Source organism: Hydra viridissima, unplaced genomic scaffold, assembly GCF_058129835.1.
Source record: "Hydra viridissima isolate aposymbiotic clone 2 unplaced genomic scaffold, HvirCarnegie_v1 scaffold_10, whole genome shotgun sequence".
Taxonomy (NCBI): Eukaryota; Metazoa; Cnidaria; class Hydrozoa; order Anthoathecata; family Hydridae; genus Hydra; species Hydra viridissima.
In genome coordinates, this window is record NW_028324309.1 from 13,618,239 (window position 1) to 13,632,610 (window position 14,372).

At 28.5% G+C, this 14,372-nt stretch overlaps 1 protein-coding gene across 4 annotated transcripts; it reads right to left on the reverse strand.

Moving 5' to 3' along the window:
* Window positions 1–2,023: 2,023 nt before the first annotated feature.
* LOC145182107 (electrogenic sodium bicarbonate cotransporter 1-like) lies at window positions 2,024–13,860 on the reverse strand. 4 transcript variants are annotated; one of them, XM_090100204.1, is made up of 15 exons: window positions 12,448–13,860; window positions 11,808–11,975; window positions 9,345–9,513; window positions 8,202–8,359; window positions 6,670–7,148; window positions 6,319–6,561; window positions 5,847–5,921; window positions 5,204–5,584; window positions 4,491–5,111; window positions 4,080–4,352; window positions 3,779–3,951; window positions 3,528–3,669; window positions 3,272–3,442; window positions 2,983–3,150; window positions 2,024–2,872 (listed from the first exon to the last, which is right to left on the reverse strand). In XM_090100204.1, the coding sequence occupies exons 1-15, from the start codon at window positions 12,560–12,562 to the stop codon at window positions 2,198–2,200; spliced, it is 4,011 nt and encodes a 1,336-aa protein (XP_089956330.1). In that variant the 5' UTR covers window positions 12,563–13,860; the 3' UTR covers window positions 2,024–2,197. The 4 variants fall into 4 exon arrangements, with proteins under 4 accessions (XP_089956330.1, XP_089956332.1, XP_079913489.2 ...); XM_090100206.1 differs by having other exon boundaries at window positions 5,870–5,921; window positions 12,448–12,723; XM_080057363.2 differs by lacking the exons at window positions 11,808–11,975; window positions 12,448–13,860 and adding an exon at window positions 9,622–10,598.
* Between the last annotated feature and the right edge of the window lie 512 nt (window positions 13,861–14,372).

Consider the following 14,372-nt stretch of genomic DNA (forward strand, 5'->3'; position numbering starts at 1 on the left):
TAACTGGTGATCTCTTTAATCTCAATACACACCTGGCAAAAACTTTATCTAAACAATATCACTGTTTTCAGAAAGTGTGAACCAACTTTAAAAACTCTTTTGGTAAAAAGTTTGAATAAGAAACAACTGGGTTAGTTTCGAAAATTGCACCTATGCACAAAAATCGCTCAAAAGCATTAAAAAAATGCGTCACGCTTTGAAAGAATGCTTAATGATGCATGAAATCTTCCCAAAATTATGCAAATTGCAATATATCATCTAGTTCAGCTAAGTTTCACAACTAGTTTATCAAGACTAGTAAGTCTAGTAAATCAAGTAAATCAAGTAAATCAAGTAAATCTAGTAAATCTAGTAATCAAGTAAACTAGTAAATCAAGACTAGTAATATCAAGACTTTATAAAAAAAAAGGAATCTAAAAAATGGGAAGGCTCATAATGCAGAATGTGTTAAAAAGCAATCTCTTTGGCGGAAAACCTGTTTTTATTGAGAGAAAATTCACATACATAAAAAATTACGAAAAAATTATATTTTTTTTTATTTGTGAATATTTATAATGAAAATATATTCAATAGTAAAGTAATGAACATGAAAGAAAAAAAAAAAAATCATGAAAACAGGTTTAAAAAAAGTCAACCAAAGCTAATACTGTGTATAATGTTGCTTACATGTTAAAAAATGAAATGATAACTTTCTATTACTAGCCGTAAATTTTTCAAATTTTAACTTTAAGCATTAGAAAATGTGTTTATTTTCGTGCTTATTTATGTAATTTATAAGTCGAAATAAACGTTTTTATGTGGAAAAATATCGAGATTTTCGCAAACTTCTCTGTTCAGAAAGCGTTGAAATTTACTCCAATTCTGCGTGAACAAGTTATTTCACCATTATGAAAGACAACGAAACAAAACAAATAAATAAAAAATAAAAAAAAGCAACTCGAAAACAGACATCGCTCCACCTATCACTATTTCTCAGGGTAATTTACAAACAAAACATGATATAGACGGCCATACGGCTTCTCAAGAATGGTTTTTCCTGATATTAAAATTATCTAAATTTCCTGCTCTGATAAAGTCAACTGATTTTTATTTGTTCCGTGTTCTACTCTATAGTTAAATTGCAGAATGGGAATCAAAAGATAATGTTCTTAATCAGAGCTTGTAAATTACATTTTTTTCTAAAATGTAACGTTTAAAACATGAATTATTTCATCTGAAAAAAAAAAAAGAAAATTGCTGCATATGCGAACATTAGAGCATCTACCTATTCATCAAAGTTGAATAAATTTCAATAAAGTTCTTTTTTTTTTTAGTTGAAAGTGTGACTAAAAAACTTTTCTCATGGAATCACTTCTATGATGGCAGATCAAAAAAGACGTCGGCCCCTGAACAGATTTTCGTGAAAAGTTTCGTGACCTATAGGAGCAAGTTCCTTTTTATAACATTCAGAATTTAGCTTAAAAAGAAAAACAATTTCATGAATAATCACACCAATAGAATTGATAAATTTTGTGAATTTTAAACAATAATAGAATACTCAAATAGTAAAATTGAGAATTCAGCAGCTGCAAATTACCGATTATAAGTTTCAATATAGAAACAGAAGATTATATCATCTGCGAAACTTCGAATAACAGTGGAAATTGTTAGAACGAGAGAAGGGTTACTTTCTGTGCTGATGAGAGATTTTTTGAAAAACATTTTTATTAACTTAATTAATGATTCCATAAAAAACATTTTCTCTGAAGCTTTGTTTTTAAAAAGAAAATTTTTCCAGAATAAAAGTAAAGTGTAGATACACCCATAGTAAGCTTTTGTTTTTTTAAAGAAGAATCTCTGTGATTTCAGAGAAATAACTTTTTTAGATAATCAAAGAGCAAAAATAAAAGGTTTTCTTTGAAAAACGAGTTTCATTTAGATGTTATAGCATAAAGGATTATATAAAAAGTCGAACAGTTTGAAAAACGAGTTTCATTTCCTTTAGGTGTTATACTATAAAGGATTATATAAAAAGTCGAACACAATCTGAAAAATTCATGTATTTTAAAATTTGATAACTTATTTATAAATAGGTTTTTTTAAATATCTCTTAATAAACTATGACAATTAATAAAATTGGAAAAATAACTAATCTAAAAGTAATTACTTTCTTCTTGCTCTCACTACATGACTAACTTTAAAGGGAAAAAGACCGATTCTACAGTACATCTTCTTCTGCGCTAGCGTCGCCTGATTCGCATAAATGAGAGGACAAAATATTTTTTGAAGCATCTGGCAAATCTTGTCGAAGCTGGGAGTTTTTTGGGCTAAGATCAGATTTATGATCTAAAAGAGGACAGTGGGAGGAAATTGGAGAGCCTTTTTGTGACATCAAGTTAAAATCTGACTTATACGAGTCTGTTCTGGAACATGCTGGATCTACACTGAGACCGTCTTCAGGAATCTCCATAAGACCAAAATCCTTTCTTGGAGGTGAACCGAAGGGTTGCTCCCACGGAGGCAATTGCTCTTCTGTATTTTTACTCTTCTTCCGAATACGTCTTCCATTCGAAGTATTAGCTCGTGATTTTCTTTCATCGGCAGAAGCGCATTTTGAACTCTCTGAAACAACTTTCCTAGAACTCTTTTGATTTTTAACTAACACAGGACACTCCTTTCCATTTTTATCACGAGCTAGGTTCGCATTTGCTTTTAGCAACCCACGGCTTCGTCTTCTACGTCGTTTGGGACCACTGTCCCCAGTATCTATTTTCGGAAGGCTTTTAGTAACTAAAGAATTTTCACACGTAAGTTGCTTCCAGGCTGCTGTTTTACTTAATTCATCTCCGATGTCGATCATCATCTTCTTTGGTTCTGAGAGTATACTGACATCCTTAAACAACAAAAAATCGTAGTTTGACATTTAAAATACTAAAAACTCCGTTTCAATTAAATCTAATTTAGAAAATTGAACTTATTTAAACACGTAACGTGTAAACAAACCTGTCCTTCAATTACACTTCCTTGCTCTGTGTCTAATATCAGATGGGAGTAGCTGTCTGATTTCTTTTGAAAGCAAGAAAACCGAGGTCTCGGTTCGTCAAGTAGCTGCACATCCCGGTCGGGTAAAACGAACTCGAGCACGAAACGAACTATCGTAACGAAGAAGATCTGAACAAGAAAGTTTAAATATTCCAATTAATGAACAACAGTGAAAAAAGATTTTAAAAAATAAAGCAAAAACAAGCAAAAAAATAAATAAAAATACTGTTACGTGAAAAACACATCTTACTGCAAAAGGGAACGAAAAAGAGGCAATTGATGCTCTTACGGACCATAAGACTACCACGCATGCTACTTGTACTAAAGTCATTATGTTGGTGCTGATTATCGGAACTTGCCTCAAATAAGCCTCTTCGTCTTGATGATCGGGAACAAATAAAAACTTGAAACGTTTTGTAAACTAAATCAATGATCAAAGTATTTAAGACATCCTTTGCTGTTCGACGAAAAACTAATATTAAAAAAAAAACGTTAAAAAAACTTACCTTGTTGTTAATAAAAACTTTACACATAGCAACTATGAAAATTGCATAGAGCGCAGATAAAGGGATGAATTTAAGCATCGGTCGCATCGAAGGGGTTAGCAGCAGAAAAAAGGAAACCAACACAGCAGTCACTCGCTGCTCCCTAAAAAAACATGTTATTTTTGTTTTCAATGAAAAGCGTCAAATTCATTACCAACACAATCTTACAGTGTTTATTACACTTAAAAAAAAAGCCACAACAAAAGACTCACCTGACTTCCTTACGACCTCCGTAAAGATCAATAGCTGGCTTAATGATAGTTAAAGATCTAATTTTGTTTACTGAAAAAATAACAGAAGTCACATTGAAAGGTAAACCAAGAAGTGAAGATAACAAAACACCAATTGCTACAACAAGAAGGTCAAGATGATAGCCAGAACTTTTCTAGGAGAAATATTATATCATTATTAATAGTATATTTATAGTATAGTTATAATTAAAAAATAGGAATTCTCAATAGATACCAACTAGGTATGAAAATTCTTTGCAATTAAATAGCACTAGTTTATAACCTTAAGTATAAACAGTTTCTGGATATAATAGCTTGCAAGCTGTTGTTCACTGAATAGCAAAGTCGTAAGAAATATTGCTGGAATAATAGCCACACATATGCTCCAAGCCTGATTGGAGCCAAAAAAAGGTACCAACCAAGAAGTTCTATTACCCAACGGTTGAAAATTTGCTGGTAATTGTATATACAAAATATTAATTGAAAACTGATTCACAATGATGGATGCAACAAAAACTGTGATCAAAGAAGAAAAATCATGGAGGAGTTTGTGAACCTAAATTTAAATATTTAACAATTTAAAAGTAAATTACCAATTAAAGCTAAACAAATCTTGTTCTGCAAATTCTCACACATGGCTCTAAATGCAAAATACATATTTTAAAATAAAAAAAATTTTCCGTATAAAATATACCAATTTAGGAAAGCAACCAAAGTGCTGAAATGATACCAGGAGGAGCAATAAAAGAACTGACAAAATAGTGACAAGTAAAGTAAGTGCAGGGACACCTTGATTACAGGCATTTCCAATTAACTTTAAACCATCACCAACACAATCGCGAAAATGTATATTATCCACAACAGTAGATTTATTTATGAAAAGAGGCACCATGTTTGTAGAATTGGAGTCTTTAAGCTCATTATATGTGTAGCGTAAGCAAAAGCAACTATGATTAGTAAACATACCAGGACTAAGTGATATATCCACAACCATTATGCACATGTAGTAGGCAACATACCCCAGAAGAACCATTGGTTGTAGAACTGCAAAAATATCTAACGTAAATTGTGTTACATACTGTATGCAATTTGAAATGTTAAGAACTGCACAAACTATTAAAAAAAAGGCTGTCCATACACCAACCCATAGTCTAAGAGGTAGAAACTCAAATTGCAAATCTTGAGAGATCATATACAAAAGTTTATCAAACATCATGACAGGGACAGTGTAGCACATAACTAGCATAGGCTGACCACTGAACAAGGCAAAAAACAACCCATTGATACCAAATGACAACAAATGTTCGCGAACCCCCTAAAAATTAAAATTATTTACTTAAACAACAGTCTTTGTATAAAGTTAGACCTAAAAATTATGAAATAAAAGTAAAAAGATAGAAAGCTCACAATGAGATTATCAGTAACTGTTTTTTCATGATCCCCAACAGTTGCAATAAGTGACAATAACAGTAAATAAATATATACTGCAGCTGCAAAGCTTTTTACATTCAAACCATCTCTTATATCATTCACTCTTGATTTTCTTGCATAAAAATCAGCAAACAAACCACCACACTGCCTACGAATATGCACTCCAATGTTTGAGTTGCTATCTTCTATAACTGAATCAGACACTGCTGATACAGAACCACCACTGCCATTCTGATCCACTAAAAGTTCTGTTTTGCTGATTTCTGTTATTAGGCGTTTTGGTACTTTACTTTGCCCATTTAACTGAGGCTCAATTCTAATTGATGGATTCCATTCACCAGGTGGGAGAACAGTGACCTTTTTTATTAATTAAATAAGAAATATTAAAAAGAAAGTTTTTATCAATTTACACCTTATATCAATTCCTTAAACTTTTATCTTTTAGTGATCTTTTTAAGATTTAATGTGATTATTAGTACTTAAAGAATTGAAAAAAACCTATTATATCAACCTGTCTTGGACAATAAAAAAATATGTATAGAAATTTAAAAAAAAAGTTATAAATGACTAAACTTTTTTTTTTATGTCTTAAAAAAACGTATTAAAGCAAAAAACATACCTGTTCTAAAAACGCATCAATACCTGTAATAAGATCTTCTTTAGACTTTGCACTGTACGCCACATCATGGAAAATCTACAAAAGTAAAAACAAAACAAAGCTTGAAAAAAAATCTTTAAAATACTCTCCTTAAAATCAAATTATAATCATATTTGAAACTTTGATAGGGTATTAAAAAATATATTAAGGAAAAAAAACCTGGCACTGCATTAAAGAAAAAAAAAACATAATCCATCTTATCATTAGCATTATAATAACAAAAACAAAAACAAAAACAAGTTAAATTTAAAACTAGAAAAAAAAAAACAACTAATGTTTCATCCTCAGCATCTCAAAATAATACAAGCTATAAAAAGAATTGTATGAAGTTATTTTTCCTAAATACATAGTGTTTTAAATTTTTTTCTCATAAAAATGAATTCTATTTAACATGCAATTGCAACACAGCATATTGGAGTTACAATAATCTTACATCATTTGACATTAGCGTGGATATAGCTCGACCAATCTCATGGTAGTGACCATTACTGAGTCGTGGCCCAAGCATAAAAAACAAAAATCTTGTTGGAATTGAAACTTCTGTAAGATCTCGAATAAGTGAGCTATTAAGAAGACGAACAAATGCAGTGATTGGACGTGATAAGTAATCAACTTCACCGACTAAAATGTTTGAAGCTTCAGCATTAGGTGGAAGTAAACTCTTTAAGCGAGATGACTTAAATAAAAATTTAAAAGCTGCAAATAAAGTAAATGAAACATTAATTAGAAAATTAAAACAGAATTTTTTTAAATATAAAAATTTAATTGATTCAAATAAACATACTTTTTCATTACTTTCAACATCAGAGTCATTTGGTGGTAAAGGATAAACCAGATGTCCCTGTATTGAAGCACTTCGATTAAAAACTGGTGTGTTACTAGCTCCTGTTGTATTTTGTGATAAATTTCGATAACAACTTTTGTTACTGTGAGTTTCTGATGGAGGAAGTTCTTTAGAAGTTATGTCGCTACTGCTGTCACCACAACACATTTTTATCTGAGCAGAAGTGACATCAGTATGACTGTCACAAAATTGCATTTTTGTCTGACCAGAAGTTAAACTGGTATAAAGATTTAATTTACTAGATAATGATAAATTGGTTTGTATTTGACTAGATGACCTCCTACTTATGATATTGCTAAGATTTCTTCGAAAGCTAATTCCTCTGTGATGATGATGTTTCCGAAGCAATGTTTCTTGAACTTTATCTTTAACACATTCTTCAAGTTTATTACTAGATACAAGGTTGGTCAAAACATAACCTAAAAATATTATGAGGCTGCATTAAGTTTGACAGTAAGTTAGTTAGCTTTAGTATAAGTTAGTTGGCTTTAGTCATGGAGACAAAACCAAGGAAACATGCCCCATTTATCCTGGGATAAAATCACATTGGTTGTGTCCCTATAAAGCACGCTTCAGTATTTGTGTCAATGTTCATTTAATATTATTAGTGCAATGGGCAAAATTAATGCAATTTATGTGTTTTAGTTAATCATTTCTGGTAATAGTATATAATGCAAGATATAAGCAAGATATAAATGTATATATTACATGATATAGTAAATAGAATAGAATAAGAAAGTATGTAAAAAATATTTTATTAGTATACATTAATTATACATTATTGTTAATTTGCAGTGTTTTATTTTTAATTTTTTTCAAAATCATTTAGATCATTATAGTAAAATATTTCAGAGGTCACAAACCTGTAGAGTGGAATGGAACGAAAACCTGTAGAGTGGAATGGAATGAAAACCTGTAGAGTGATACCTATGGAATGCTGGACATTTGTAAAAAATCTACTATTGCTTACAAGAATAATATTTGACTGTATGATGACCTTTAAACCCTTTTAGACATTGCTTTTATGAAGAAAACTTCAAAGTACAAAATACTTTCTAAATAAACCTAAAATTAGATTTCAAGTAATTTTTACAAAAAAAAATTTTACTTTATTAAAGTGGACAGAAAAAGTCTTGTGTAAGTAAGTGATATCTTAAATACAAAGATCTTAAATATAGCTGCTGTTTGAATGCATTTATGGTTAATATAGTTATGTAGATATAAGGATAAAATTAACAAACAGCTTTCCAAAAAATAATTTAGACTATATAAATAATTTATTTCATAAAATTATAAAAAAGTTTAATAACTTTCATTGTGTTTGATTGAATGATAACAAAATGCTGTTGAAATATTGTGGGTCCCAAAGGCTACCAGTTTTAAAGTTATGTAAGAAATTATCCATAAAGAAATATACATATATTTATAAAAACATTTTATTTATATGCAAAAAGTCTAAAAAACCAACTTACTAATTATATCTGGAAGTGAAGTTGCATCCATATCAAGAATAACAGTACCAGCCATGACTGAACTCCGTAATTCCAGTAAACTACAAAGTGAAATTGCTGCAACGTGCGGTTTGCTCCATCTATCTCCACTCTCTTCAACATCTTCTTCATATTTATACCTAATTTTTAAAGCAAAATTTTTCAAAAAAAAACAGCATATTTCAAGTGATTGAATTATAATTTAACTTTTATTGAGTCTATTTAATTTAATTTGTTAGTCAAATTTACTTTTTTTATGGTTGAAAAGTGTTAAAAAGTTATCTTACTTTAAACCAAAACATATTTACATAGTAAATTTTTATATGTAACTTTTACATAAAACTATTCAAATTGTAAACTATATCTACACAGCAGTCCCCTATAACCTTTATAACCTAGGTACAAAGTTAGGAATGAAAGAGGTAAGTACCCCAGTCATACTTTATTTTTAAAAACAACATTTGGCATATATAATCATGTAAATTATTTAAAATATTTTGGAACCATCAAACAAACTATTATGAAAAATCAATGCCAAAAATGAGGCATTCTCATACTCATTATCATTTTTGACTTGATTTAATATAGGCTAAGATTTAAATCTAGATAAAAACCAGTTTTCAAGGCATTTGTCTTCATTTTTTACAACAATTTTTTTAATTCAAATAATTGAATTAAAAAAATTATTTTGTAAAAAATGAAAAAGTTTAGCATTTTAGTGGAATTATCAATTTTTTGTAGCTAAAGTCAAAACCATAATGACATGTGCACCAACTCACAAAAGATCTTAAAATGCTAAACAATATCTAAAAATTAACTATAATACAATAACACTGGTATAAGTCTTACATATAGGCATTTTATAATTAAAAAAATACGGATTTGGTCTGCTGATCATAGGTTGGGGACCACCGAATCAACCAATAAATTTTTAGAGCTTTTTTTCCAAGAAATACAGCTGTATGATCATTAACAAAGCAGGAAGGTGAAGAAGTTGAAAATGCAATTAATGTTATACAAAATGCAATAAATTTTATACAAAAAAAAAAAACATAAATTCTAAATCCCTTTAAGTAAATTTACTTAAACCTTTTAAATCTAAAAAACTAATATTTTTTAACTGACCAACGTGCTGTTTCTTTCCATTCTGAGTTTCCATCCACATAGACAAATAACTCCTCAAGTTCTGTAAAAAGCTGTGGTTTTTCATGGGGAGGTTTTCCATCTTCTTTATCACCATATCCAAGAAGAAACTTTACTCTTTCAGATGCAGATGTGTGAAGAGTTTGATCACCTAAAGTAAATAAAACATTCATTAACCAAGAGCTTTACTAGGGGAAAAAAAAAAAAAAAAAAAAACAGCAACCAAAGTATCATATTACAAATCTAATTTGAAACACACCTTTACACCAAAAATGTTTAGGCTGTCTTTTATTTTGGCTGCAAACATTGTTCAAAAAACTGATGGAGTCATTAAATACCATAGCTAACAAAGGGGTATCTTATAACAAGCAGATTGATTACTTTATCAAACCTTTCTAGTGTTTAAATTTCCTTTTAAAAACACCCCACTCTTTGGGAAGCAACATAAAAGCATTATAAATAAATTTCTACACTTCTATCTGGTGTTAAGTCTATACTTTTACATTAAATCATTTGATAATAAAATGGAGTCAGCAGCTGAGAATCTGAGAAGCTATGAAGTCAAATTTTCTTTAAAAGCCTACTCTCTATATTTTTGTAAAGCATAAAATATAATTTTGAAATCAGGATGAGAAAAATATGTGGTAATATAAGACCAGATAATAAAGATAATCAATATTAAGGCAGATAATAATCTTAGTTATTACATCAGAGAAATAACTTTTTTTTTTAATATAATATACGATCAACAAATTTTATTAAATTTTTAACAATAAAAATTCCATAGGTAGAAAAATGTTTTTTAAAAAAACATGATGGCAGACTGATAACTGCTCATTTTGGTAGACATTTTATGATAAATTAAAAAATAAGTTAAAAAAAAACACTTTTGAAAAGTATCAATACAGGCCACACACAAACAAAATAAGAGGAATTGTTCTACCATATACAACGTCAACATTCCCACATAAGCAAATCTTGAAAAGATAATCTTCACCTGAATTCTAATGTGACATAAACAAAACCCACACACAAAATAATGAATGCAGCAGAAAATAAATAAAAAAATAATGTTCAGGAAACATCTGTTATATTTATGCTTTTTTTTAAACATAAAACACTGCAATTTTAACAGAGTACCATACATAGCTGGAAACATATAAATTATATTGAGTTTTATCTTCCAATAAAAAATGATCTTAACTGGTCTACACTAAAGAAAAACTGTTATGTGTCATTGCTCATTGCTATTAAAATAAAATGTAGAGGATATTGAATAATTTAAAAACACATCATTGACTATTCATAAACTCAGAATAAAAGCAAATTTAAAAGGAAAGTTCATGACAGCCATTGAAGAGAAGCTATTAAATAATCAATGAAGATATTTATTAAAGTATCAACTAAGAAATGGCAGATATGAATTGCATTTTATGTTTCTAATACATTTTTTTAAATTTTAAAAGTTAAAGCTGAATAAGAAGAAATGAAAAGAAATATTGAGGAGTTACAAATCTTTTTTCTAAAACTAAATTTAACCAAATCATCTAACAGTAGCTTATAAATATTTAAATCAGCATCCATGCATCATTAAAAAATCATACAAAACTGTTTCTAACTGAAAAATTATATAAAAGTAAGTCTTATTATCAAAATGAATTATAAAAGCATTTTTTTCTTAAACATTATAATATCAAAAAACCTTTTAAAAATTGTCACAAAAGCACTCTACAAATTTTATAGTTTAAATAATATTTTTAAATAATTTTTGGGCATTTGTAGAAAAGTATCTAATCACAGAATAAAGTAGACAGTAGCATTTCCACTTTTAACAACTATTACAAAAAAGAATTCTTTTATAAAATAAATCAATATTTTTATAAGTTCAACAAAGCCATACAAAATGCAAAAACTAATAAAAAGATCATAAAACATGAAAACACACACAAAAAAACATGTATATATAAAATATTAATATGATAATCAAAACAATGAAAACTAATAATATGAATGACAAACAAAGAAATTTTTAAAATACAGTAAAAAAGTAAAAAACTTCAGCATAAAATCAAGAAATAAAAAAAAAAAATTAATCTGTTTCATAAATAAAAAAATTTGTTGTAAAAAGTTTAAAATAAAATATATATAATTTTTTAAATCAACCAAACTTTCTTTTAAAAAGTTGCTTTAATCAACAGTTATCAAAGTGTACAGCCTTTCCAAAAAGTGACTTTTTTTCTGGTGATATATATATATATATATATATATATATATATATATATATATATATATATATATATATATATATATATATATATATATATATATATAAGCTAAGTACACTTAGCTAAGTTGGCATTAGACCTAAGACTTTAAATTTTAAATTTTTTTTTTTTACAATCAAATTTGTTAGCTTAAAGAAAATACAAATAACATTTACTAAACCTTCATTCTCGCCATCTGAGGAATCTTCAACTAAATTCCTTGTCTTCCTTCCATTTTGCCAGCGAAATGATTTTAAAGGTCCAACTGTTATTTTAGCTTTTCCATTTAAGATACGCCCATATTTATCTGGATGCTTATGAACATCTAAAGTGCTTATTTTAGGATGATCTATATGATAAATCATATACATAGATAGATAAATAGATAGATAGATAGATAGATAGATACATACATACATACATACATACATACATACATACATACATACATACATACATACATACATACATACATACATACATACATACATATTGATTCTGATTCTTATTAATTATTGTACTTTAAAGACATGATTTCAAAGAGTCTTACACTATTATTTTATAAACGACAAAAACACCAGAAACAAAAGCTTTTTTTTTTGGTGCCGATATTATAAAATTAAAAAGATAATAATGTTTTTAATGTTTCTAATCTTTTATAATAATTATTTTATCAAACTTTTTAATTTATTTTTTGCTTGTTTAGTTAAAAGGTAGCTATCCAGCCATTTCACTGAACTAGATCTTTTATCCCTACTTAAGCAAATTTGTTAAATATACATATTATAAAACTAAATATAAACTATACACAGATATATTACCATTTAAATGATGTGATGCAAAGCTCTCAGCAACGTTGACATCAGTAGGATCAGTAGGTAATACTTCATCAACACCACCAGAGCAATTATTTTCCGTTTGATCTTGTTGGATCATTTTATTGGTTTCTACTGATGGAAGATGAATAACCCAAAATTTTAATATTCAAGCTTTTTTTCAACAAAATCATAAAAAAACCATAGGAATTTCACTTTTTGATGAGATGGATGGATCACCTTCATTTTTGTGTATCGTTTAAAAATTATGGTAAAACCGATAATTTAAATCCAAAAAAAAGAAATTATTATTATGGAAATATAGACGGCAAACGAAATTTTAGGAAATGCCGAAAAAATGTCATGGTTGAAATAAACCTTTTTTGATTTTTAATATTATTTTTGGGTGTATGCATTATAAAATATTTCATTTGGTACCAAAATGAAGTACTTCCAGAACAAGTTTATCAGTGTGTTTTTTCAGTTAAGAGGGAAAATTGGCTCGCTAATAATATTATACCAAGTTGTTTTCTTCTCGGCCGAGTTGCCTAGATTTCTTCATGGCCCGTATTCCATCAGCTATCCCAGCATTTCTAGATTTACAATAGTTCGTCTTGTACTTGCGCAACCTTACAGGTGTTTTTTATAATGATAATTCAAGCTGATAATAAAAAATATATATATTCTTTAGCCTTCATAAAAGGCTGTTTAAAAAAATTATAAGATTTAAGATGAAAGCTCTGCTTTAAATTAGACTGCACTGAAAAAGAAAGCGCAGTTTTTATCTTGTTTGAAATTACTAGCTTGAATTCTACGTTGTAGCATATTTAAAATACTCGTATAAAGTACTGTGATAAATGATAGTGACAAATCAACTCGCGCGATTATTTTAGCATGTCCTAAACTATTAGATTCCCCATGTGTTAGTGGTGCACCCAGTTGCCTTCATCCTAAAATAAACAAATGAAAAAAAAGATTTTTTGTTCTTTTGTTTCTTTTAGGTTGTTCAGATATATATTTATTACACATCTTCATATATAGCATCGTATATTCATCATATATATCATCATACCAATCTAATATGGTAGTGGTTTATTTTTATTACAGAAAAGGATTTTGTTATCCCGCTTCCTTTTTTTTTTTTTTTATCCCGCTTCCCTTTTTTTATCCCGCTTCCTTTTTTTTGGAAGCAAAATGCCAATTTAAAACAATTTCTTTTTTATTGGACTACTTTGTGCTATTGTAATAACACAAAGCTCAAAGCAGCATCTGCCTCATATTAACAAATTCCTCTATTCTAATTTTACGTTTCGCTCCACCAGTAAAAGTAATATACAACTTATAAACCTCAAAACCAAGCAATCGAGAAGGATAACGAGACTCACTACTGCTACCGTTAAATAATCCAGGGTAAGAAGAATTGCATTTAGAAAAAAAACTTGGAAAATTGATTTCGAAAAGCTTAACCTTGTAGATTCAAAATATAAATATTTTAAAATCATCATCAAGGAAAATGGATAAAAAAACGTAAGTGGTTTAAAATAGCTTTAAATTATGTAACAGTTCATTATCCTGAATTATCGCTAAGCTGAATCTTTCACAAAGTTAATAACAAAGACAATTTTTTTTTTTAAGGTTTCCGTTAATTAATGAAGAATATACAGAAAAAAACATATTTTATTTAAGTACAGTCATCCACGAAATGAATAATTCATGATAATTAACATCGTCAATTATTGCACAGTATTCAGGCCCGGTTTTTCACAAAATTTTGCTCAAGGCTTCTCACCAAAAAAATGTTGTTTTTTTTTTAGATTTTATTTGGCGAAATCACAAGACTTAGCTCTGGACATGAAGAAATCACAAGGCTTAGTTCAAGACGATTCGGCGATATCTAATACTACCGCAAATCAGATTCTTTTTTTTTTTTT